Here is a 23,396-nt window from a genome sequence, read left to right on the forward strand (position 1 = left end):
ATGAAAGACTCAAGTCTTGCTCTTGTATAGGGAATCAATACTATTCCCTATACAAGCGCAAGACTAGGCCCTGCTTTTGTATAGGGAACCGATACTACTCCACCATAGCATAGTGCAAAGCAACATCGGTTGAATTATAAAAACTTATGGATGCACTTCATAATTAGTTATTATTGTGACTTGTAAAATGAAACATTCAATAATATACTTGGTGCTGGTAATGTTAATGGGTTTGGACCATCTGTTATAGTGTGGTGATCCCCAAGTTTTCACATTACATTGGGGTGCTTGGTGGGAATGTCCTACACCCCCACCATCTCCCTCTAAGTTTGGTCAAGATCTAGTTTATACTAGAGTTCAATTGCTTAAGGATGACATAACATGAAACATCATGTGGTAATGTTTATGGGTTTGGAGGAGTTTGGACCATCTGTTATAGTGGGTGATCCTGAAGTTTTGACATTGGAGGGAATGTCCTAAACCCCCACCAGCTCCTTCTAAATTTGGTCGAGATCTAGTTTCTACTAGAGTTCAATTGCTTAAGGATGACATAACATGCAATATGGTTGATCTAGAACAAGGTAATATATCACCTTATACTTCCTCCATCCCCGGTGGCATTAATTAATATGCATATAGCACCTTATACTTCCTCCACCCCCACCTCACCTCCTCCTAGTCGCTGTCCGCCCTCGCCTCACCTTCCTCCCAGTCTCTATTTGCCCTCGCCTCACCTTCCTCCCGGTCTTTGTCTGCCCCCGCTTCACCTTAAACAACCCGAGCACCCTCCTTCATCTGTCCTCCTCCACACGTCACCCTTACACAACCCCAACCCCGTGCAATTTGCGTATTGTAGAGAGAGAGAGAGAGAGAGAGAGAGAGAGAGAGAGAGAGAGCAAACCCTAGATGTGCAGAGAGACAAGGTCGGACTCCAGAGAGCTATAGAGGGCATTCATGCAGTTTGATGGACTGCAAATAGACACACGTTGTGAAGAGGCGGATAAAATCTGGAGTAACTATTTTTGGGAAGATTTACAAGCATTAGAATGTCAGGTGCAAAAACCTTGTAAAACAAATTAATTATTAGCTTTGAAGAAACGTTTTGGTGCCTTATTTTTTAGATATATATATATACAAATGTGCTACGCTAATCACGCGTTAGAAGGTATCGTCTCCAGTTCAATGCTTTTCATTCGAGATGGCTCTTCTGCAGGAACACGATATACAACGCGACCGTGGGCTTTCAAGACAGATGGAGAAACTCAAAATCGCTTGTATCAAGACTGGCTCTCTCTGGTTTGCCGGTTTCAGGGACGCCTGCTGCCTTCATCGCGCTTATTTCTTCTGCCGAAGGTACGATTCCCTTGCTTCTATATATGTCGATCTTACGGTTAGGGTTAGGGTTAGGGTTAACGTTAAATTTAGAAACTTATGTGGATTTTAGGATTGGAATTAGCATAAGTTTAGGGTCAGGGTTATGCTATCTGCGGTGCTGGTACATCATTCATTTTTGTTTGCACATTCACACCAGATGTACTTTACCTATGGTTGCATGTTCTTGTTTTTGAGAAATAAGACAACTGCAACTGTTAGGTCTAGGGCTATGCTTTCTCTGATGCTGGTAGATTACCAATTTTTCTGTTTTCCATAATCGAACTTTAAGCAATCGAACAGATATTGGATTGCATAGAGTTCATCCATAGGTTAGGATGTGGATGATTTGAATAGATGGCAACCACTGCTTGGGAATTGGTGCTGAGTGTGGGGTGCCCAGTTTGTTGGCTACTTTGGAGTATCTGGAACACTCATTGGAGTGTGGGTGAGCTAAGGAAGGCTCATTTACAGACACATTGGAGTTGCAGAATGTGCATAAATTGCATAGATACATCTTGTTTTGACTGTAGCTGGTAGAGGACCCATTTGCACTGCACAACAACTTGCACACTGATTGTGTATAAGAACCTGCACATTATCCTCAAAACTTAACTAGATATTGCTTCCACCTTCCAAAACCATTGACAACCATGACACTCACATGCAGCATGAGACCAGAAATTCCAAAGAAGCATTCCACATAGAGGAGAACTTTAAGCACCCACAAGTGGAAAGTAACCCCGGACACATATTCATATGCTGCAGTGTGGAAAGTTTCCATAGATTTCCTTTGAGTAGATGAGACTTGAGTACCTCCTTGGCTTAGGTCTTGGTTATATATTGAAATTTTGTTTGATGAATGCGCAAAAAAATACACAGTTATCAAAAGTAAGAATTAGGTTCACCTTGGGTTTCTCCATCCTGGCCTTCAAAGCGCACCAACACCTGCATGGACCTAAGTGTGCCAAGGCCCAGGGCTGGGAACTCAACCTCAACTTCTTTGCTTGGTACAACTGGTGTGCTAGATGGTGTGAGACCATAGATGGTTCTAGCACTCCACCTGTTGGAGACCGTCCGCCACATTTGGACAGACATTATTCACATCTTTGAGAAAAATGGGAGCATCTCACAAGCGATTCCAACAAGATGCAGCAACAACGAGCAGTGTTCCTACTCATAGGATCCCTTCTTCACCATGGGACCCGACCGCCTGAGACATGGCATTACCAGTTACATGCAGAAGCTTAGAGGAACCTTTTACTTGATAGTGCAGAGATCTTCAAAACTGAATTTGCAAGAGAGAGAGAGAGAGAGAGAGAGAGAGAGAGAGAGGACACAATATTGATGAATCTCTGGAGTAGGTATATTTTCTTATGTTGCTGTATGAATGTAAAGGACTGACCTTGTGGGCTGTAAAACCCTGATTCTACTGACCATATGACTTGCAGCAGACGGTTGATGTAATGGGCTGAATGTTGGCCCCTCAGTGTAGCCTCTGCTGGACAGCTAGTTGATGCGCGTTTTTGCCTCTACAGGCTGTAATACCTGCATTTTTGCTTCAGCCCTGATTTGGACTGTATATGTGCGTTTAGGGCTCACTGCCTTCTAGCCAGTGGTATCAATATATAGGGGGAAAGAGCTGGCCGATTAGGGTATGGGCTGGTGAAAAAAGCCCTTTTTGCATGGTGGCATGGGCGCCCCACGCATGGGTCGTGGCCCTTTGGCTTGTGGGCTACAAGACCTTAGTCCATGCTCCTAATAATGTCAGTTGTCAATACCATAGAAATGGGTTCACACACCTTGGACACTGACTCTTGCTAATGACAGGGATCGCGACAAATTAAAGATTTCAGCCTTCCAGACACTTCACTTGCGAAGACTTCCGTTGTCGTCGACTCTACTTGCAATTGGTAAGCTCTCATTTGGCAATTATGGTAGCAAGTACCAAGAGGGAAGGGTAGGACTCCGTTTTCACATAGTGTTTACTTGCCCTGTGTGCTCTCTTGGAGATTGTTTCTGCCATGTTTGGGTGGAACAATAGAACATGGGCACTTGAAAGGGTAGTGTGAGAAGGCAGCTCCTTGGAGATCTTCATCGACAACCAATGCCCACGTCAAGAATTTGGCACTCTGTTCTTGGGTAGCCCTAAGACTGGACCCCTTCTACATGCAATCATACATGCTTCTACAAACGCCTTGGGTCCGGTTGCAAACCCAACACTCAGATCATTTGACTTATTCCAGAGGGAGACCATCGGCAGCTTTTCAAGGGTTGTAAGCAGCTGGCCAGCACCAGAGACAACTCCAGAAGTAGTCGACCAGCTCCCTCCTTCCACTTGGTTGATATTTGACGCAATGGATGGCGGTAGGAAGCTCGAGATCTGGTCGACCAGCTCTCTATCCTCCAAAAAAGCATGCGCATGAGCAAAACCAGAGTTCTTCTCAATAATAGAGAGTGCCTGCCAATAATATGTGAAACGTTGCTTTTTAGATCGAGGATGGGGCGCCTACAAGCAATTTGCCCAGATCTTGTCCAGTGTCCCTTGTCTAGTGCCCGTCTTTTGGTTGCCACGTGTATTAAAATAAGCCTTGCCCAGTGTGAATTAACTTATAAGTTGTTTGGTCACTTATAAGTGAGTGTGGGCCTGCACCCATAATTATTAGTATGTGAAATCATAAAACTGTAAATTGGGTTTTTAGAGACACTTACCACTTGCAAAACACATGTAGACTACCTGTCAGTCCCAAACAGGTATGCACATACATGTCCACAGGGCGTCCAGGCATCCCGGGTCCCATGGACAACACAGAGAGTAATCTCAAGCATTGTCCAGGCAAACAAGACAAGTCATCCAAATATAAAATCAAAGTCATGCACACATGAGTGCAGCTAGACTAGAAGAAACACCCATCTGTCCATTTGTATCAAGTAAAGTGTTGAGGGCTTCATGATTCTTCCAGAATCTTCCCAAAACATAAATACAGAAAATCACTAGGATAGCTAGTCCCGGTAAATCACATCATGTTAGGCTCCGTGAGCCATACATGTACACCAGGTCAGGCTCCACAAGCCATACATGTACTATCATGTTAGGCTTCATGAGGCATATATGTACTGTCATGTCAGGCTCCATATGCTATATAAACACACCATGTGAGGCTCCACAAGCCATACATGTATGTCATGTCAGGCTCCATATGCTAGAAAACATAAGCAATGAGGAATTTTGTGACATTCCCCCGGCTTCTAAGCAGTTAACCGCATTTGAAAAGCTTCCAGATAGGCCTTCAGAAGTTCTGGATAATCTTGAAAATAATCCTCGTCCATCCATTTTGCGTCCATAGCCGAATAGTTTTTAAATTTCACAAGCTACTTGCGTACTAGCTTGCCACCCGCATGCTTACTCTCCTTATGAAAAACTATCTGCTCAGGTGGCAATACCTCCTCAAGCTCATCCACCTCTGGTGGATCTTCCAAAACTGGTTCCATAGGAGGGGGCCCACATAAGGCCTCAACAAGCTGACATGAAATGCATTATGTATTTTCTAGTGATCGGGCAACACCGATCTATAAGCCACTTCATTTATCTTCTGCAAGATCTTGAATGGCCCATAATACCTGTTCGAAAGCTTAGGATACCGGCCTTCTTTACTTGGCCGCTTTCAAAGACGTGCTTTCTCGAACCTAAGTAACACCCAATCACCTTCCTTGAAAATAACCTCTTGCCTGTGCTTGTGAGCTGCTTAGCTTGAGATCTTTCTACGTCCGAACCTCTGCAAACACAATGTCCAAATCTCAGACATACTCATCTGCCGCAAAGATTTCATCTTTTGTTCGTAAGATAGGTGGTAGCACCACCTTGCCATAAACTATCTCAAACGGAGCCTTGTTAGTTGAAGAATGCACAATATTATTGTATGCAAACTCAACCAAGGGCAAATACTTTTCCCAATTTGTCTTCTGCTCAGATACATAACACTTGAGCAAATCAAGTACAGTTGAATTTGCAATTTCACTCTGGCCATCCGTCTGAGGATGATAAGATGATGAAAAATTTAGCTTTGTGTCCATGTTATCAAACAATGCCCGCCAAAACAAACTAGTGGTCCGAGGATCTCTATCCCCCAAGATAGATTTGGGCATGCCATGATGTTTGAAAATCTGAGACGAGAACAACTTTGCCATGTGCATTGGCGTGATTGTTTTCCTCACAAGAATAAAATGTGCCTGTTTGCTAAAGCGATCAATGATAGTCCATATAGCATCATTACCATGTACCGATCTTGGCAAATCCATAATGAAATCCATGACAATGCTTTCCCATGGATCCTGTGGAATGGGTAAAGGTTGAAGCAAACCAGGTGTCTTGTGGCTGTCAAATTTGGGTTTTTGACACACTAGGCACTCACGAACATAAGTTTCAATATCCCTGCGTAAAGCTGGCCAAAAGAAATCTTTCCAAAGCCTATGTAGTAGCCAGAATGCCACGATGACTTGCATACAGAGGAGCATGACACTCTTCCATAACCTTTTGGTGCAACTCTTGGACCACACAAATGCAGTTTTGCATCATTAGAAAACCATCTCGTATCGAATAAGATGGGACAGCAATACCACCATTCAAATCAGCCTAAATAAGTTGAAAATCTGTGTCCAAAGAGTACATATCTCGCACCCCTAACGAGTCCTGATGATAGGCGGTAGTCAATGCATGCACTTGAGGCCTGCGTAACAAGGCATCCGCTACCAAATTCTTCTTGCCCGGAGTATGCAAAATTTGAAAATAAACATGGACAAGAAATTTGGCCACCTTAAATGCTTTTCTGAGAGTTTAGGTCGTGTGAGAAAGTTTCGTAAACTCTGATGATCTGTTTTAACCATAAGTTCAGCCCCCAAAAGATAATGTTTCCATGTTTGTAGGGCATGAATAACGGCTAGTAACTCTTTCTCATAAACTTGCAAATGCATTTCTGCATGTTGCAGGCGGCGGGTTTCAAAAGCCACTGCATGTTCCTCTTGATTCAAAACAGTCCCCAAACAGTCTCCAGAGTCCACGTGCATCATACTCGTTGAGATTTCATGTGATCCTTGCTCCTACATAAAAAGCACGCCTAAAAAGGTTATCTTTGTCGGGCATAAAAAATCTTCTTAGGTGGCCACTGACCTGCTATTATGTGAAGACGGTAACATGAGAACATATGAATAGCTTATTCCCATGTGTAGCCAACCTCTTTCAGGCAATAAAAAATGTGCTGTCTGGACAGCTTAGGATCATCCTTTTTACCCCTCCGGCTTCTTTTTAGAGCCCCCTTTTGCATCCTTGGACTGATTGGGCATAAACTTGGACTGATTGGGCATAAACTTAGGTGGCTGTCCACCCTTTTTCTACTCATTTTGTCAAATCCCCACGGATCCCCTCGTGATCGATCTTGGTTCGAAACTCAAATCCTGCAAACAAATGAACAAACAAACAAGCAAGGGGGTGCAGGCCTGACTCACCTCCCAACCATGACAGCCGTGGGCGAGCCCACAGTCTTGGCTGTTGTCATGGCCCTGTGAAAATGGAACAGCACAAGTGTGGGCATGGTGATTGCAGAGGCAGAATATTGAATGATTCACATGGGGGGTGCCCGGACAGAGTTAATGATGTGTGGACATCCCTAGGTGTGAAGGGGGGGAACTAGAACATTAAACTTTAATGTTTATTAAAGTTTGCCCCTAGGCCTTAGTGGCCCCTAGGGACTTTTAAAGTTTGGGACCCTAGGGATTATTTTGGGGAGGAGGGCCACTCCACTTTTGGAGTGTGTGTTTCTCTCTCCTCTCTCTCTCTCTCTCTCTCTCTCTTCCCTTTTGGGAGTCGTGGAGCAAAAGTGGGCTCTCATGCGTGGAAAAGCAGAGGAAACTCTGGTCGACTGCTCGTTAGGGCTGTTGCTGCTGTTTTCTGTGAGCTGTGTGCTGGAGCAGGCCGTACAACAGACGTACAGTACTGTACGAACAGCAGGTACTGCTGTGGACAGAGAGGCACAGAGCTGTGGGACAGAGACAGGCGGCTGCGACTGCTGAATCCAGGCTGTACAGGCTGTACGACTGCAAGTACAGCCCTGTACTTTTTGCAGGTACACTGTACGGCCAGTTTTGGGGCAAGTACAGGTGCTGGGCAATACTGTTGCAGACGGCGCAGGCGACCAGCAGCAAATCAGCAGGCGACTACTTCTGGTTTTCTGCAGAAACAGCCCATACCGTCAAGTACAAGCAAGTACAGTCAAGTACACGCAAGTACATACAAGTACAGTGCTGTTTTTCAGATCTGTACATTCATAGACAGCATAGAAGTGAACACAAGGAGGAGGGTACAGACAAGTACAAACACATGTGTGAAGCAGGGTTGTGGAAACAAGTGCCTGCAAGTACAGATTGGTACCGTTGCTTCCTCCAGTGTTGTTTCACGAGCTGAATTTGGTAAGCTCCGTTACTGTCATAGAAACATGGGACGGGGAACGGGGACGGGGACGGGGACGGGGAACGGGACGGGAACGGGGCAAAAGGCCGTCCCGGGGACAGTGGAAAAAATGGCAATCTGAAAACGATTGTTTTTTTGCAAATTTTTTTAACACACTTGATTTACACTTAGAAACCAAGACATTAAGCACAAAATTGCACCAAAAAGAGGAGAAATGCATAGTCGTATTAGCAAAAAACTATAATGGGGCGCCGATGGCGTGATAAACAAAAGTGAGTGTACAATGATCAATCTAAACAAAAATGCCAAATGGCATAATGAAAGGCCCAAGGAGGGTGTACACTCAAGGCAAAATGACTAAGTGCCAAGATACAAGACTCAAGAGTCAAGAGACTAGGCAACAGGGTGAAAAGGGTGAAGATCAATCGTGACCTCCTCGGTGAAGTCCTCCATAGGCTGGTCCTCAAGTGGGAGGGGAGGGGGAGGTGGGGGGGACAATGCCTCGGGCACAACCTCAAGCTCCTCTAAAATCTCGGCCCTCTGCTGATCAGAGAGATGTGGGTCCTGCTGTGCCTGCTCCCATTCGGTGAAAGGATCTGCCTTCTTTGTCAAGCCCTTGCAAAGCATTCGCAAGTTGGCACTGACAAACACCAAATCATTTGCACGCTGTACACCAAGGCGGTTCCTCTTCTTAGAGGCAATGTGGCTATAAACTGACCAGAGTTGCTCTAGGCAACTGCTACTGCAAGCCTGTGAGAGTACGCGCACAGCAAATTCCTGCAACTTTGGAGTTTCCGCACCATAATCCTCCCACCAAAGTGCAGACCCTACCTTGAAGCGGTCCGCCTGTGCATCTGCCAAACCAAAAGCCCCCCGCTTCTCTCTATAAATCTGCAATTGGTCCTTGATTGTGCGGCGATCCTCCTCACTAGTGTAAAGGCGATCCAAGGTTTGTCGAAGGCCTTTGCTCACCTCTTTGTCCTTGTGTTGCCCTTTGCCTTGAAACTCAGGATCAACAATGTAGGCAGCAGCATGGAGGGGAGAGTGGTAGGCTTGCCACCTTTTCAAACATAGGGATTTGACCTGTTTATAGTGAGGCTTGACTTTGAACATTGCTTTTAGCTTCTCTGTCATGCGATCCATTGCCTCATACACTTTGCCAATGCATGGTTGAGTGGAATCCACCACCCTAAGGAGATCAATAATCGGTTGCACCATCTCCACAAGCGCCTTGGCCTCCTCCCACCATGCCGCATCATCCGCCCTTTCCCTGCAAAATTTGCCGACCGTCGTGGAAGCCTCTGAAGTGCGTGCAAACTCATCACTGAGGAAGAGTCCCCTCAATGCCCCGCTACATGTACACAAGCGGCCTAGCATGAGAAAGTTGAATGCAAACCTCGTCTCGGAATACTTAAGAAGAGAGAGGCTTGACTTCTTGGAAAACTCGTGCTGCACCCTGTGATGGTTGAGGACAAAGGTCACTATTTTGTTGGCACCCTCAATGACAGGTGCAACCCAATCCAAGGCCCCTATGTCTTTGATAAGGTTGTTGAGGCAATGGGCCATGCAAAAGCACACGGTGATGCGAGGATAAGTTGCTTGGAGAATTGTCCCCGCTGCCCTATTTGCCGGTTCTCCATCCGCACATATGGCAATGACATTCTCCGCCCCCACCGTCTCTAGTGTTGTTGCCCACTCCGCAGCAAGTATCTCGGCACTCTTCCCCGTCCCGGAAGCATCATGGGAGTCGACAAAGTATGTCTCCCCTCGTGAGTAGGCAACAACTCCATGGATGGAGCGCTTTCTAGTGTCACTCCACCCATCAACGACGAGGGTAACACCATTTTCAGCCCATTGCTCTTTCATGTGGTTGGCCGCCATCTCCACGCTTGCCTTCTCCTTGTCAAGGAGAGAGGTGCGGATGGTCTCCGAAGAGGGGGGAACATAAGAGGGTCCATACTCCGCTATCAATTTGCACATGGCCCGAAAGTATGGAGATCTATCCAAAACACCATATGCAAAACACAAACAAAATTCAGATTTTTACCATCATTTAGTCTTTTAAGTTTTAGTCTTTAAAGTTTAAAGTTTAGAGCATGATATTTGAATTTTGAATAGTAGATGAGCGTAGTGCCAAGGACTTACCGTGCCGCCCGAAATGCTATGTGGTCATGAAAGAAGAATCGTGCCACCGCCATGTCCACCTCCTCTTTCAATTGAGGGTTCCAATTCTCATCAAGCGTACTTTGGCGTCCCCGGGAAGCGGATGCCTCTCTTGATGAACGAGGTACATGCGGCGTTGATGTCCTCACAAAGGATGTGGGGTCGACGGCCACTTGAGGATTGCGTTTTGCCAACTCGGCCGCCTCATAAACCACAAGCTTTTCAAGGAGCTCCTTCTTCTTCTCGGCCGAAACCTCCTTGCAAAATTGCACTTCGTTGCCGGGCTCATGCAAGAAGTGAGCACGCACTTTGTGGGCACCGCCGGTTCGCTTGTAGCCGCAAAGCTTACATACCCATGGTCTTGAACCACCCCCTTGACCGTATTGTGAGCACTCTACCTCATCCCACCAACTCCATCGATGTACGGCGGGCCTCCTTCTTCGTGATGGAGCGGGTGTTGAAGTGGTGGAGGCGGCGGCGGACCCGGGTTGAGGAGAGGAAGGGGTTTGAGAAGAGGATGCCATAGTGATAGAGACTAGAGTAGAGCTTGAGATGGATGGTAGAGCTTGAGAAAGAGTCAAGATGGAGAATTGGGATGGAGATGTTGGAGAAGGAGAGCTTGGACAATGGAGAGGGTGAGCTTGGAGAGGGAGAGCTTGGATGTTGGAGAAGGAGAGCTTGAAGAGGGTGAGCTTGGAGAGAGAGAGCTTGGATGTTGGAGAAGGAGAGCTTGGAGAGGGAGAGCTTGAGCCTTGAGCCTTGGGTCTTGGAGAGGGAGAGCTTGGAGAGGAGATGGCTTGAGGAGAGCATGGAGGTCTCTTATATAGAAGAAGGGGAGCCATGTGGGAGAGCTTCAGCCTTGAGGAGGAGTTGCGCATCACCAAACGGCTAGGAGAGACAGCCGTTGAAGCCCCGCCCAACGGTCAAAAACTGCGCAACGGTCAGTTTGACCGTCCCCGTACAGACAGGGAACGCCGTTCCCGGAACGTTCCCGGGACGCGTTCCCGGCGTCCCCGTTGCGCTGTCTGGCTGCCGTCCCCGTCCCTCCGTCCCGCGGGCGTCCCGCCCCCGTCCCAGGCGTTCCCCGTCCCTAGGGTCCGTTCCCCCCGTCCCATGTCACTATGGTTACTGTTCATCTATCTCTCTTTCTACTGCTTGATGTCTGTTGCAGATATGAGTTATCTGGCCCCTTGTGAGAGGAGGGGTATGGTAGATTGACAAGGGTTGAGACAGAGTTTGGACAGCATATGTATGTATGAGCTGAGATGTTGTATCATGCACTTGAGTTATGCCAGATGTATGCTCATGGCTGCCCTGCTTAGTGGTCTTGGCTGATCAGAGGGAGGCACAGTGTGTTATTGTGAAACACAGATCTGTGTGCATAGATCCTCTGTGCTAAGAGGTATTGTGGGCCGTCAGATTGGACATACAGGTGTAAACTCTTGGCTGATTTTTGTTGTACTCAGCCATTCATATTATTATAATTGAATAAAGAAATACCGCAAGGGGCGCCAAGCTTTGGGGCCAACAAGTGTCGCTTTGTTTTCGGATTTGGGCACTCTAGCTCCAATCTGTCTTGTTTTCACATCTAGACTACAAGTGGACGGGTGACTGCTAGTCTACCGCACTCTGGTTTCTATCAGAGGCCGGTTTCAAGGTTCCGTTGCCGGGACCAATCATCAACTTTCTGAAGGGGGTGAGCTCGTGGTTGCTTTGAAGAAAGCCATCGCTGAAAATTCAGCAAATATGTCTGATATAGAGGATGAGTACTTCTATCATGAAGAAGAAGAGCAAGAGACTTCTCCTGAGAGAGATGTATCTGAGGATATTTTTGCAGGAGAACAGGCTGCAGATGTTGAGCCTTATGAGGATGTAACACAGCCAGAAGATGTGCATGGTAAAGAGGATGATGATGCTCGGTTCAAAGATCGCTTGGCTAGTGTTATGGATACTTTTATGCAGCTCACACAGAGTGAGAGATTTGCTGAATTTATGAGATCTCGCACAGAGCCCCGCACAGAGCCCGAGAAAAAGAAGAAGAAGGTTCGTTCAAAGAATCTTCCTCAGGGTCATAGTGGTGCCATCCCACAGGAACCATGTTTTGGCCAGTTTTCGAATATGCAACATGCTTATGGTGCAAACTCTCAGAGTTCCTTCTATGGACAGCCACCTATTCCTCAACAGAACATGCATCCAGGTTATTTTGGTGGAGGTTCGGTGTTCCAATCCATGATTGGGGGTTACCCTCAGGGAGGCATGGGTATGTATGGGCCTTTTGGAGCCAATTTTCAGCCTGGCATGCAAGGGAATATGTATGGTGGTATGCAGTCCAGTATGCAAGGAAATATGTTTGGAGGCATGCAACCTGGGATGCAAGGCAATATGTTTGGTGGCATGCAGCCAGGTATGCATAATGGAATGTTTGGAAACATGGCTGGAATGTATGGTATGCCTGGTGTGGGAATGGGAAATGTTGACCCAATGATGGGTATGAATGTTGGGGGCAGCAATCTTGCAAAACCACTTCCATATGATAATCTAACACCTATGGGAAAGGCGAAGGATTACAAGGAAGGGGGAGCTGTAGTGAAGCTTGACACATTCACTGGGGCCAAAGATAAACTTAAAGCACTTACCTTTTTACAGCAGTTTGATGCTGCTTTTTCTGGTGGGAATTACACAGAGTCCTCTAAGGTGAGGAAAGCTGCCACTTTTCTCAAGGGCAATGCTTTGCAGTGGTGGTCTACTCTTCTTTTGCAGGGCATAGCATCCACTACATGGGTCCAATTCAAACAGGTTTTCTCTTCCGTATGGCTCACATCTACATTTGAGGTGGATGTTATGACCGCATGGCACAAGCTGGATGCTTCAAAGTGTGATAGTTTGGAGGATTATAACAAGAAGTTTTGGGAAGCTCTACTCCCAGTGACTTCTTATCGTGCCGTGCCATTATCTGAGCAGGTAGAGAAGTATTGTTGTGGGCTGCCCAAGGAGGTACGAGATTATTGTATCAAAACGAGTAACGAACATGTCACAGATGATTGAAAATGCTATGACAGCTAATGCGTTACTCACTGGTGGTTCATCTGGGTTTAAAGGCAGTAAGAAATTGAGCAAGAAAGCTGAAAAATTTGGGCATGCTTCTCGTGATGCTAAAGGGTCTTCAGAGACAAAGTACAAGAAGTTGCCAATGCCCAAGAGGACTTATGAGGAAAGACAGGCTTTGAGAGATGCTCAAAAGTGTTTTTACTGTACTGAAGAGGGGCATATGTCATTCAATTGTCCCAAAAGAAAGTCCCAAAAGGACCCTGACAATAAAGGAGAGCCCAAGCCAAAGAAACCAAAGCCTTCTGCAGGCTTAGTTCCTGATCTTGTGGGGGAGCAGCTAGGTGGTGAAGCTACAGAGTTGTGCAGGGCATGGGGCAAAGTGAGAGATCAGAATAGAATGCTTTGATCTTCTTTGACACAGGTGCTAGAGCCAACTTTATTTCACCAGATTTGGCTGGCCGATTGGGGATACAGACGTGATTTACAGTTTGCATTGGGTGATTGGGTTCTTTTGCGCTTTGAAAAGGCTAGACTCAAGAAGATGAAGGGTAAAGAGCGCTTATTCCCTAAGTTGAGCATGCGATATTATGGGCCTTTTCAGGTTTTGGAAAAGATTGGTGAGGTAACCTATCGATTGAAGTTACCAGATCACTGGAGGATTCACAATGCTTTTCACGTGAGTCTTCTTAGACCTTTCCGTGGGGATGTGCCTGAGGATGTATCAGATGAGGCTTAGCCGGAAGTTGAGGAACTTGATGAGGTTCTGATTCCAGAGCAGATACTGGCACATAAAGAAAGGAAGGTACGAGGTAAAGTTTCCCGTCGCTATCTTGTGAAGTTCAAGAACTATTCACCGATGGATGCGAAGTGGATGGAGGAAGGTGACTTAACAGATTCACCTCAGGTTTTGCAGCTTTATCTCGATGCCTTTGAGTTAGAGCCGACTCTTATTGTGGCTCATTCAGGTTCAGCAGAGCATGGGTCTGGAGCATTACCTGATGCTCAAGAGGGGGGTAGCACCTCCACTCCCTTGATACAGACAGGCTCAGATGACATCTAGAGGTCGCTTGGTGCAGATTTTATCTCACCCGAAGGTACTGAGGATGACAGTACATCTGTTTATGGGACTTCTATGATATATGTGTACTAGTCACATGGAGATTTTGTGGATATGTATGGTTCACAGTGGTATACAACTTGGACTATTACTATGCCATTGGTTTGCAGTGAATGTTGATACATGTGTATGGCTTAGAGAGATTGGGACGCTGATCTTGCCATATTGTATATTTCACTTTGGATATTTTCATGCATCACCAGAATGCAATCGAGGACGCTTGCCATTTTTCAAGAGGGGTGTATGTCATGGCCTTGTGAAAATGGAACAGCACAAGTGTGGGCATGGTGATTGCAGAGGCAGAATATTGAATGATTCACATGGGGGGTGCCCGGACAGAGTTAATGATGTGTGGACATCCCTAGGTGTGAAGGGGGGGAACTAGAACATTAAACTTTAATGTTTATTAAAGTTTGCCCCTAGGCCTTAGTGGCCCCTAGGGACTTTTAAAGTTTGGGGCCCTAGGGATTATTTTGGGGAGGAGGGCCACTCCACTTTTGGAGTGTGTGTTTCTCTCTCCTCTCCTCTCTCTCTCTTCCCTTTTGGGAGTCGTGGAGCAAAAGTGGGCTCTCATGCGTGGAAAAGCAGAGGAAACTCTGGTCGACTGCTGGTTAGGGCTGTTGCTGCTGTTTTCTGTGAGCTGTGTGCTGGAGCAGGCCGTACAACAGACGTACAGTACTGTACGAACAGCCGGTACTGCTGTGGACAGAGAGGCGCAGAGCTGTGGGAAAGAGACAGGCGGCTGCGACTGCTGAATCCAGGCTGTACAGGCTGTATGACTGCAAGTACAGCCCTGTACTTTCTGCAGTTACACTGTACGGCCAGTTTTGGGGCAAGTACAGGTGCTGGGCAATACTGTTGCAGACGGCGCAGGCGACCAGCAGCAAATCAGCAGGCGACTACTTCTGGTTTTCTGCAGAAACAGCCCGTACCGTCAAGTACAAGCAAGTACAGTCAAGTACATACAAGTACAATGCTGTTTTTCAGATCTGTACATTCATAGACAGCATAGAAGTGAACACAAGGAGGAGGGTACAGACAAGTACAAACACATGTGAAGCAGGGTTGTGGAAACAAGTGCCTGCAAGTACAGATTGGTACCGTTGCTTCCTCCAGTGCTGTTTCACGAGCTGAATTTGGTAAGCTCCGTTGCTGTTCATCTCTCTCTCTCTTTCTACTGCTTGATGTCTGTTGCAGATATGAGTTATCTGGCCCCTTGTGAGAGGAGGGGTATGGCAGATTGACAAGGGTTGAGACAGAGTTTGGACAGCATATGTATGTATGAGCTGAGATGTTGTATCATGCACTTGAGTTATGCCAGATGTATGGCTGCCCTGCTTAGTGGTCTTGGCTGATCAGAGGGAGGCACAGTGTGTTATTGTGAAACACAGATTTGTGTGCATAGATCCTCTGTGCTAAGAGGTATTGTGGGCCGTCAGATTGGACATACAGGTGTAAACTCTTGGCTGATTTTTGTTGTACTCAGCCATTCATATTATTATAATTGAATAAAGAAATACCGCAAGGGGCGCCAAGCTTTGGGGCCAACAGGTGTCGCTTTGTTTTCGGATTTGGGCACTCTAGCTCCAATCTGTCTTGTTTTCACATCTAGACTACAAGTGGACGGGTGACTGCTAGTCTACCGCACTCTGGTTTCTATCAGAGGCCGGTTTCAGCTGTCCCCACCGAGCCACGAGCTGAGCTAACTAGGTTGACGTACCGACCAATCTCCTCCTCGTGACGTCCCATACCGCCACGAAGTTGCCCTCCCGGGCCTCGAGACTGCTGCCGGCCTCGGCTGCACAAAGCAAGTGCACGTCTGCACTAGATCCAGGCTCCAAGACCATAGAGCTCTCACAAACTCGCGAGACTCTCTATATCCCAATAACTAACCTTGGCCAGCCTTTTATAGGCTCTTGGCCGGTCATCGGGCGTCCACACTTGGGCGCCCGCCCGTCCATACTTGGGTGCCCGCCCGTTAGTATTTCCCTAACTCCGCTCGTCAATCAGCCTGCCTAGTTCCAAGCTTCCCCAAGCCTCGAAACTAGTCTTGCATGCGTGTAGCACACGGTAGATACACACTGTGCACATGACATACTTCCCTTCCTCTAAGAGCTCACTCCTAAGCTCACTAAAAAGCCAGGGTAATCTCTCTGAAGAGTAGTCAATGTCTCCCATGTAGCGTCCTCCTCAACACGATCCTTCCACTTGATCTTGTATTCCGTGATAAGCGTATTACGCAATCTGCGTTCACGAAATCCAAGAATCTTTTCAGGTTCGTGCGGAACAAATGTCATGTCCTCGACATCTATAATTTCTTGAGGAGTAACTAACTGATCTGCTCCACCCAGTACTTCCTTAAGTCTATTGTTATGAAATACAGGATGAACTTTCACATGAGAAGGCAAATCCAATTCATATGCAACTGAACCAATCCGTCGTGTAACACGAAATGGTCAGTATCTAGGGGATAATTTCGGAGATCTACCTGTCCGTAAAGTCTCGGAATCTTTCGGAACTCGCAAATACACTATCGTTCCTTCAGAGAACTCTGTAACAGGTGATCTTGGTTGAAAACCATACATAAGCATGAAAGGACTAAACCCTGTACTACTCGTATGCTTAGTACTGTTATATGCAAATTCTAACATAGGAAGATAATCCTCCCATGAACTCTGTCTTTTGGATACATATGCTCGAAGCATATCCTCCAAAATCTGATTCACTCTTTCAGTCTAGCCATCAGATTGAGGATGATCTGAGGAACTCAAATTCAAAGTTGTTTCCAACTTCTTAAAAACAAGTTTCTAAAAATCACTCGTAAACTTAGAGTCCCTATCACTGACTATGTCCTGCGGTAACCCGTACAGTCTAAACAATTGCTCGATAAACTGCCGTGCTAATTGCATAGCTGTAATAGTCTTCCGGGTTGGTAAAAATCTAGCCATTTTTGTCAAGCGATCTACCACAACCCAAATAGAATCGTGGCCTTGATGTGTTCTTGGCAATCCGGTAATAAAATCCATGGAAATACTTTCCCATTTAGTACCTGGGATTTGCAAAGGATGCAACAATCCAGCCTGTCTAAAGCGTTCAGCTTTATTTGCCTGATAAATTTGACACTTGAGAACATAATCTTGTACATACCCTTTCATCTTCGGCCAATAAAAAGTGTGTTTCACTAACGACGACGTCCTGTGTACCCGAGGGTGTCCAGCAGAAGGGGCATCGTGACACTCCTTAAGAATCTTGGACCTAATATCCGGGATCTGTGGTACACAAATTTTGTCATTACGGAACAGTAAACCATTCCGAATCATCCACTGGCCTCCTGCAGCCTGAATAGTAGACTGCTCAGTCATCGAGTCTTGGTCAATCAATGAGCTCCCGTCCTGGATCTTTTGCCAAAATGGACCAAAATAACTATCAGTCCTGCAAAGCCCTCTCAATGACTGAAATAAGTCAGTAGAAATCTCGGTGAACGACAAAGTATTCACCTCTCTAATCCGACTAAGCGCATCTGCAATACTATTCATGGACCCTTTCCGATAACGGATCTCAAAATCAAAATCTTGCATTAACTCTGCCCAACGAGCTTTCCTTCCTCTCAAATCATCCGCATCACACACATACTTGATTGACTGATGATCAGTCAATACCACAAACTTGGAGCCATATAAATAATGTCTCCAAACCTTGAGAGCATGAATCACAGCATAAAGCTCCTTCTCAAGGGTTGGCCAATAAGATTGAGTGTCGTCTAGCTTTTTACTTTCAAAAGCAACTGGTCTACCATCTTGAAATAAAGCAGCCCCGATAGCATAGTCACTGGCATCAGTTTCAAGAACATAAGGCCGACTAGGATCAGGCAATGCTAAGATAGGTGCTTCCTTGACTTTATCTTTCAAAAGTCTGAAGGCCATATCCAAATCGTTATTCTAAGTGATAGGCTGATTTGACTTACGTCCATGACCTTTCAATAAGTCGGTCATCGGTAGTGTGAGCTGAGAATACTCCCGTACAGATTTCCGAAGAAAAACTACAAAACCGAGAAAAGAACGAAGTTGTTTCACTGTTCGCGGTATAGGGCAGTCCAGAACCTTCTGAACTCGGTCATAGTCAATGCTCAACCCATCTCGAGTGATCTTGTGTCCCAAGTAAATGATGTCAGTCATAAAGAACTCACATTTACTTAACTTAGCATATAGTCGATTCTGTCTTAAAATAGATAAGACAATCGTGAGGTGTCTGACATGATCCTGAAGAGTACGACTATATATCAAAATATCATCCAGGAACACCACCACAAATTTCCTGAAATGTTTTCACGAAAAAGATCGTTCATCATTTGCTGGAAAGTGGCTGGAGCATTGGTCAACCCAAAAGGTAATAATGGCCATACCTAGTCCGAAAGGCGGTTCTTTCGACATGCCTTTCATGAATACGTATCTGGTGATAGCCAGTACGTAAATCTATCTTCGTGGAATATTTCGCTCCTGCTAACCGGTCAATCAGGTCATCTGATCTAGGGAGAGGATAACGGTTCTTAATGGTTAGCTTGTTCAATCTCTTGTAATCTATACACATTCTCCAAGTATTGTCCTTCTTTCTCCTAAGCAACATAGGTGCACCCCAAGGTGATTTACTTGGACGGATCTGGCCCATCCTCAAATAATCTTCGAGTTGTTTAGCCAACTCATCTTCCTCGGCTTGGCTCATCCTATAAGGTGGAATACTCACAGGATGAGCACCAAGAATCAAGTCAATACGATGATCTACTGCCCGTTCAGGTGGTAAACCCGATTGTCAGTTCCTTAGGAAATATATCTTGAAACGAATCAAGTATCTTCTGTAATTCTTTGCTTTCAAACTCACTCAATTCATTTACATCCGTGGAAGGGATGAGAAAAGAAGAAAGTAGAATTAATACACAATGGAAAGCGGTATACAAAGAAGAATCCATTATATTTCCAAAATCAATTGTATTTACAAGAGGTCCCTGAGAGGGATGAATACAATCACCTAAAATACTATACTTGGTGTCCCTATGCTGAAAAGAAAAAATATGACTAGACCAATCTATCTGGACGTCAAGAGTCTTAAACCACTCAATCCCTAATAACAAGTCTACATTTTCCAGATGCATAACATAGCATTCCAGAGTATCTTTGTAGTCCTGAATCTGGATGAATTCTTTCCATCATCATATGGATGAAACTGAAAGTGAACTTGCCACTTGTGTAGCCACGTGTCCACGATCTCCTTGGTTCGCTGCTTTTGCTCGCTCCCGAACGGTTCTGGAGTAATATTGGGGCCTAAAGGTGAAGCCAAGGTATCCATACCCGAGAAAGTAGAGAGGGTAGTGGTCAAGAGAGCGATGGAGTTCTGCAAAGCTTGCATCTGGGCTGCGATTTGTGCCTGACGTTCCGTCGATGAAGCTTCGAGAGCTACTTTGAACTCTTGGAAATCTGATTTTAACACAAAATCGTCAAAAAGATCGGCATCGGTACCTTCCGTATAGCCGGCAAGCCTTCGCGTTCCACGAGGGGCTCCAACTCTGATTCTTGGGTCGACATCGTGAAGAGGGTACGTGGAGAGAAAATTCGATCTTTGCACTTGAAAACTTGAGAACTTGAGAGATGTGTGGCAAGAAGCCCACTTGAGGGGGTTTATAAAGGTTTCCCAAAAGCCAAAAAATCTCCAAAAGCTAGGCTTAGCTTTTGCTTTGCTTTTGTGTTTTTTTTGAATAAATAAATAAATATATATATATATATATATATATATATATATATATATATATGGATATATGTATTCTATTGTCTTAAAAAAAAAATAGAACACCTTGGAAACCTTGGAGGAGGGTTCTTTTAAAACTTTGAAAAAAATAATAATTTTAAACTCCAAAAAAAACGAAAGCTAAAAAAAACGTAAGCTTTCCTTGGTTTTTTTTTTCTCCTCCTGGATTAGCCCATCGGTGAGCTGCCGGTTGTTGACGTCGACCATGCTGCCGTCGCCTTCACGGCAGGTTTATGCTTGCGCCAACCTGTCCGCCACACGTGTACCCGCCTGCATATCCTGTTGCGTTCCGGCCGGCGCTTGTGCGCACACGTAGGCTGCTCCTACGCCTGGCCACAGGGCCACGTGGCTTGGGTGCTCGCCTTGCCTGGCCTGGGCGCCGGCTTGGGCTGGCTATGCAGGCCTGGCTGCCTGGCTGCGCAGGCCTAAGCTGCCTGCATACAGTCCTAGGCACCTGATCGACTACCCGTTTGCAACACGTCAACCAGCACGTGTCCCCAGCACTCGGCCAACCAACGCGAATCTGCACTTCTCTCGCTCTCTCTCTCTTGCGCCCAAAAAGCAACGAAAAGCAAACATGCTTTTTTTTTCTGTTTCTCTCCCTGCAGTTTATGCGTATGACTGCACACACAAACTCTTCTCTTCTTGTAAAAGCAATCAACCCTACTTAACTACCATCCCCCCCATCAACATGGGTTTCTTTGATGAAGGAAAACACATACTATTCTGAAATCTGCAGTATGCACAGAAAAAACAGCAAGCTTTTAACACATACAGTTCTTCGGCCTCATCTTCTCTACCTACCGACTTGCTTGTTCACGAGGTATGCTCCGATACCACTGTCAAATCCCCACGGATCCCCTCGTGATCGATCTTGGTTCGAAACTCAAATCCTGCAAACAAACGAACAAACAAACAAGCAAGGGGGTGCAGGCCTGACTCACCTCCCAACCATGACAGCCGTGGGCGAGCCCACAGTCTTGGCTGTCCCCACCGAGCCACGAGCTGAGCTAACTAGGTTGACGTACCGACCAATCTCCTCCTCGCGACGTCCCATACCGCCACGAAGCTGCCCTCGCGGGCCTCGAGACTGCTGCCGGCCTCGGCTGCACAAAGCAGGTGCACCAGGCTCCAAGACCATAGAGCTCTCACAAACTCGCGAGACTCTCTATATCCCAATAACTAACCTTGGCCACCCTTTTATAGGCTCTTGGCCGGTCATTGGGCGTCCACACTTGGGCGCCCGCCCGTCCATACTTGGGTGCCCGCCCGTTAGTATTTCCCTAACTCAGCTCGTCAATTAGCCTGCCTAGTTCCAAGCTTCCCCAAGCCTCGAAATTAGTCTTGCATGCGTGTAGCACACGGTAGATACACACTGTGCACATGACACATTTCCAACTTTGGATTTTTCCTTGTATTAATGAGCTGAATTCTTGCCTTTTTGATGCTCCCTTGTCATGTAATTCATCAGAAATAGTAGCTGAATATATCAGCTTTTGTAAAGTGCTGGCTCTTCTAGATGATTCGTTCACCCCTCACTCGAATTTTCTTTTCTTCTCATCCTCACTAATCGCCATGAAAGGTGACCTTGAGAAGAATCCGTCGAAACTTTGAGACATACGAGGAAACGGACTCGCCTTCATCTTATGTTAGCCAATCCCATTCCTTTCGTACATCTTTTTCGAAGTGAGGAGGAAGGAACTGATCACAGAATTGCTCTTTGAAAGTACTTGTATGAGTAGCTGTTCTATCCAAGAGCTTTGCCATCCACCAATCACGCACAGTCTCTTTAAGATGCATTCCCACATGCCTGAGCATGGATTTCTCTGTGAAGTTCTCAGTGCAAAAGGCTATTTCAAATCGCCTTATGAATGCAAGTGCCTTAGTGGTATCCAGCTTTCCAGTATAGCTCTCAAACTTGATGTCCTTGTCCCCCGACTTGAACTCCTTGGCCTTCTTGCTGTGTTGAGCATCTTGTCGCTCTTGTACATCATCCCCTCGTCATGTCTGTGATGCCCAGATCTAGGGCTGATTTTCCATGCAAAACCCTTCACTCGGGATGGAACTCTGGGAGCAAGAACATACCTAGAAGGTGGAGATATCACTCACAGTGCATTAAGATCTTCCGCATCTCTCATATGGACTGAAAACCCTGTCGATATACATCATTTCCTCGGGTTGCATGCCCTCTCATATCAGTTGCCTGGGTTGCATGCTCTCTCATAACATGTGTTCGGGTTGCATGCTCTCTCATAACATGTGTTCGGGCTGCATGCCCATTCACATCACTTGCTCGGGCCCGACTACATACCCTCTCACATCACTTGTTCGGGCTGCATGCCCTCTCACAACATCATTAGAATTCCCTTCACGGGATTGCCTGCAAGGTTGCCGTGTGAAGACCCAGTTGCCCTCATCATCGAAAACATCGTCGCCACAGCTTTTCAAATAAGCAACAACCAACTCTCGAGGTTTCTCAATCCCCATCTGTTGGACAATTGCATCAAAAGTGACCACATCTGCCTTAACCTGAGACTTGGATTCAATAGCCCTCTGTACATCTGGGTCCCTTTGCAAGGCACGGAGCTCCTCAAGCAAGCATCAAGATCTTGTTGATCTTCAGCCCTAGCAGATAACTGTGGATTGTTACGTGCCAAAGCCCCAACTTGGTCCCTGTCTCTATCCTCTTCTCGCATGCGGCGAATACGGGTGTTATAATCCTCCACATAATGATTTGAATGGTTGGCCATGATGTGTTTACCAAGTCTTCAAAAAGAAAAGAATTTCCATGCCCTGGCTTAGTTAGTACGAAAGGTACGATACGGTACGGTACGATAAAATACGGTACTAATTGGTACCTTAAAATTTTTTGAGGTACGGTACGATATTCGTACGTTTTTTAAAAAAAATACTTCCTAAACTTAAAAATTGTAGACAAGAAGTTACAAAATAGCAAAATCGTACCTGATCGTACGGTACGAATCGTACGTACGATCTGATCCGTACGACGTACGGAACTAACCCTGCCTGGAATCGTTGTCTACCAGCTTTCCAAGCATGATACTGAATAGACTGCAAGGGTGCAACAGTGCCCCTAGACAGACAAGAGGGCCACGAAGTCTTTCCACACGCTCATTGCCGCTTAAACCAAAGGTAACCTCTTTCAAAGCGAGGGCTACCTTAGAATCCCAACCTTCTTTCACGGATAATGACTCCTTAACCATATCTAGCATCATATATGGCATAAGCTTTGTAGAAAGCCAACTCTGATACCAATGTAACGGAGGGTAGCTATAACACGAAAATCTTATCAATCATGAAAACTGATCAAACACATGAACATGCCAGATGAGAGAGAGATGACCCTAGACCACACTAGGGGCAAGAAGATGGGCTGACCTCCCTCCTTTATGGTTAGATTACCAAAAAGGAGTCTGC

General features: G+C 46.0%; 1 protein-coding gene across 1 annotated transcript in view; it reads left to right on the forward strand.

Annotated features, from left to right (window-relative positions):
• The first annotated feature begins 1,137 nt into the window (after positions 1–1,137).
• The window catches only part of LOC147604212 (etoposide-induced protein), a 50,051-nt gene continuing 27,792 nt past the window's right edge, over positions 1,138–23,396 (forward strand). The window contains exon 1 of the mRNA XM_086795257.1: positions 1,138–1,353. Coding sequence (XP_086651383.1) covers positions 1,199–1,353 — 155 coding nt within the window. The 5' untranslated portion in view covers positions 1,138–1,198. The remainder of the gene's footprint in view (positions 1,354–23,396) is intronic.

The sequence above is a fragment of the Cibotium barometz genome, chromosome 62 (genome assembly GCF_041138505.1).
Source record: "Cibotium barometz isolate CiBa-2024 chromosome 62, ASM4113850v1, whole genome shotgun sequence".
Classification (NCBI taxonomy): Eukaryota; Viridiplantae; Streptophyta; class Polypodiopsida; order Cyatheales; family Cibotiaceae; genus Cibotium; species Cibotium barometz.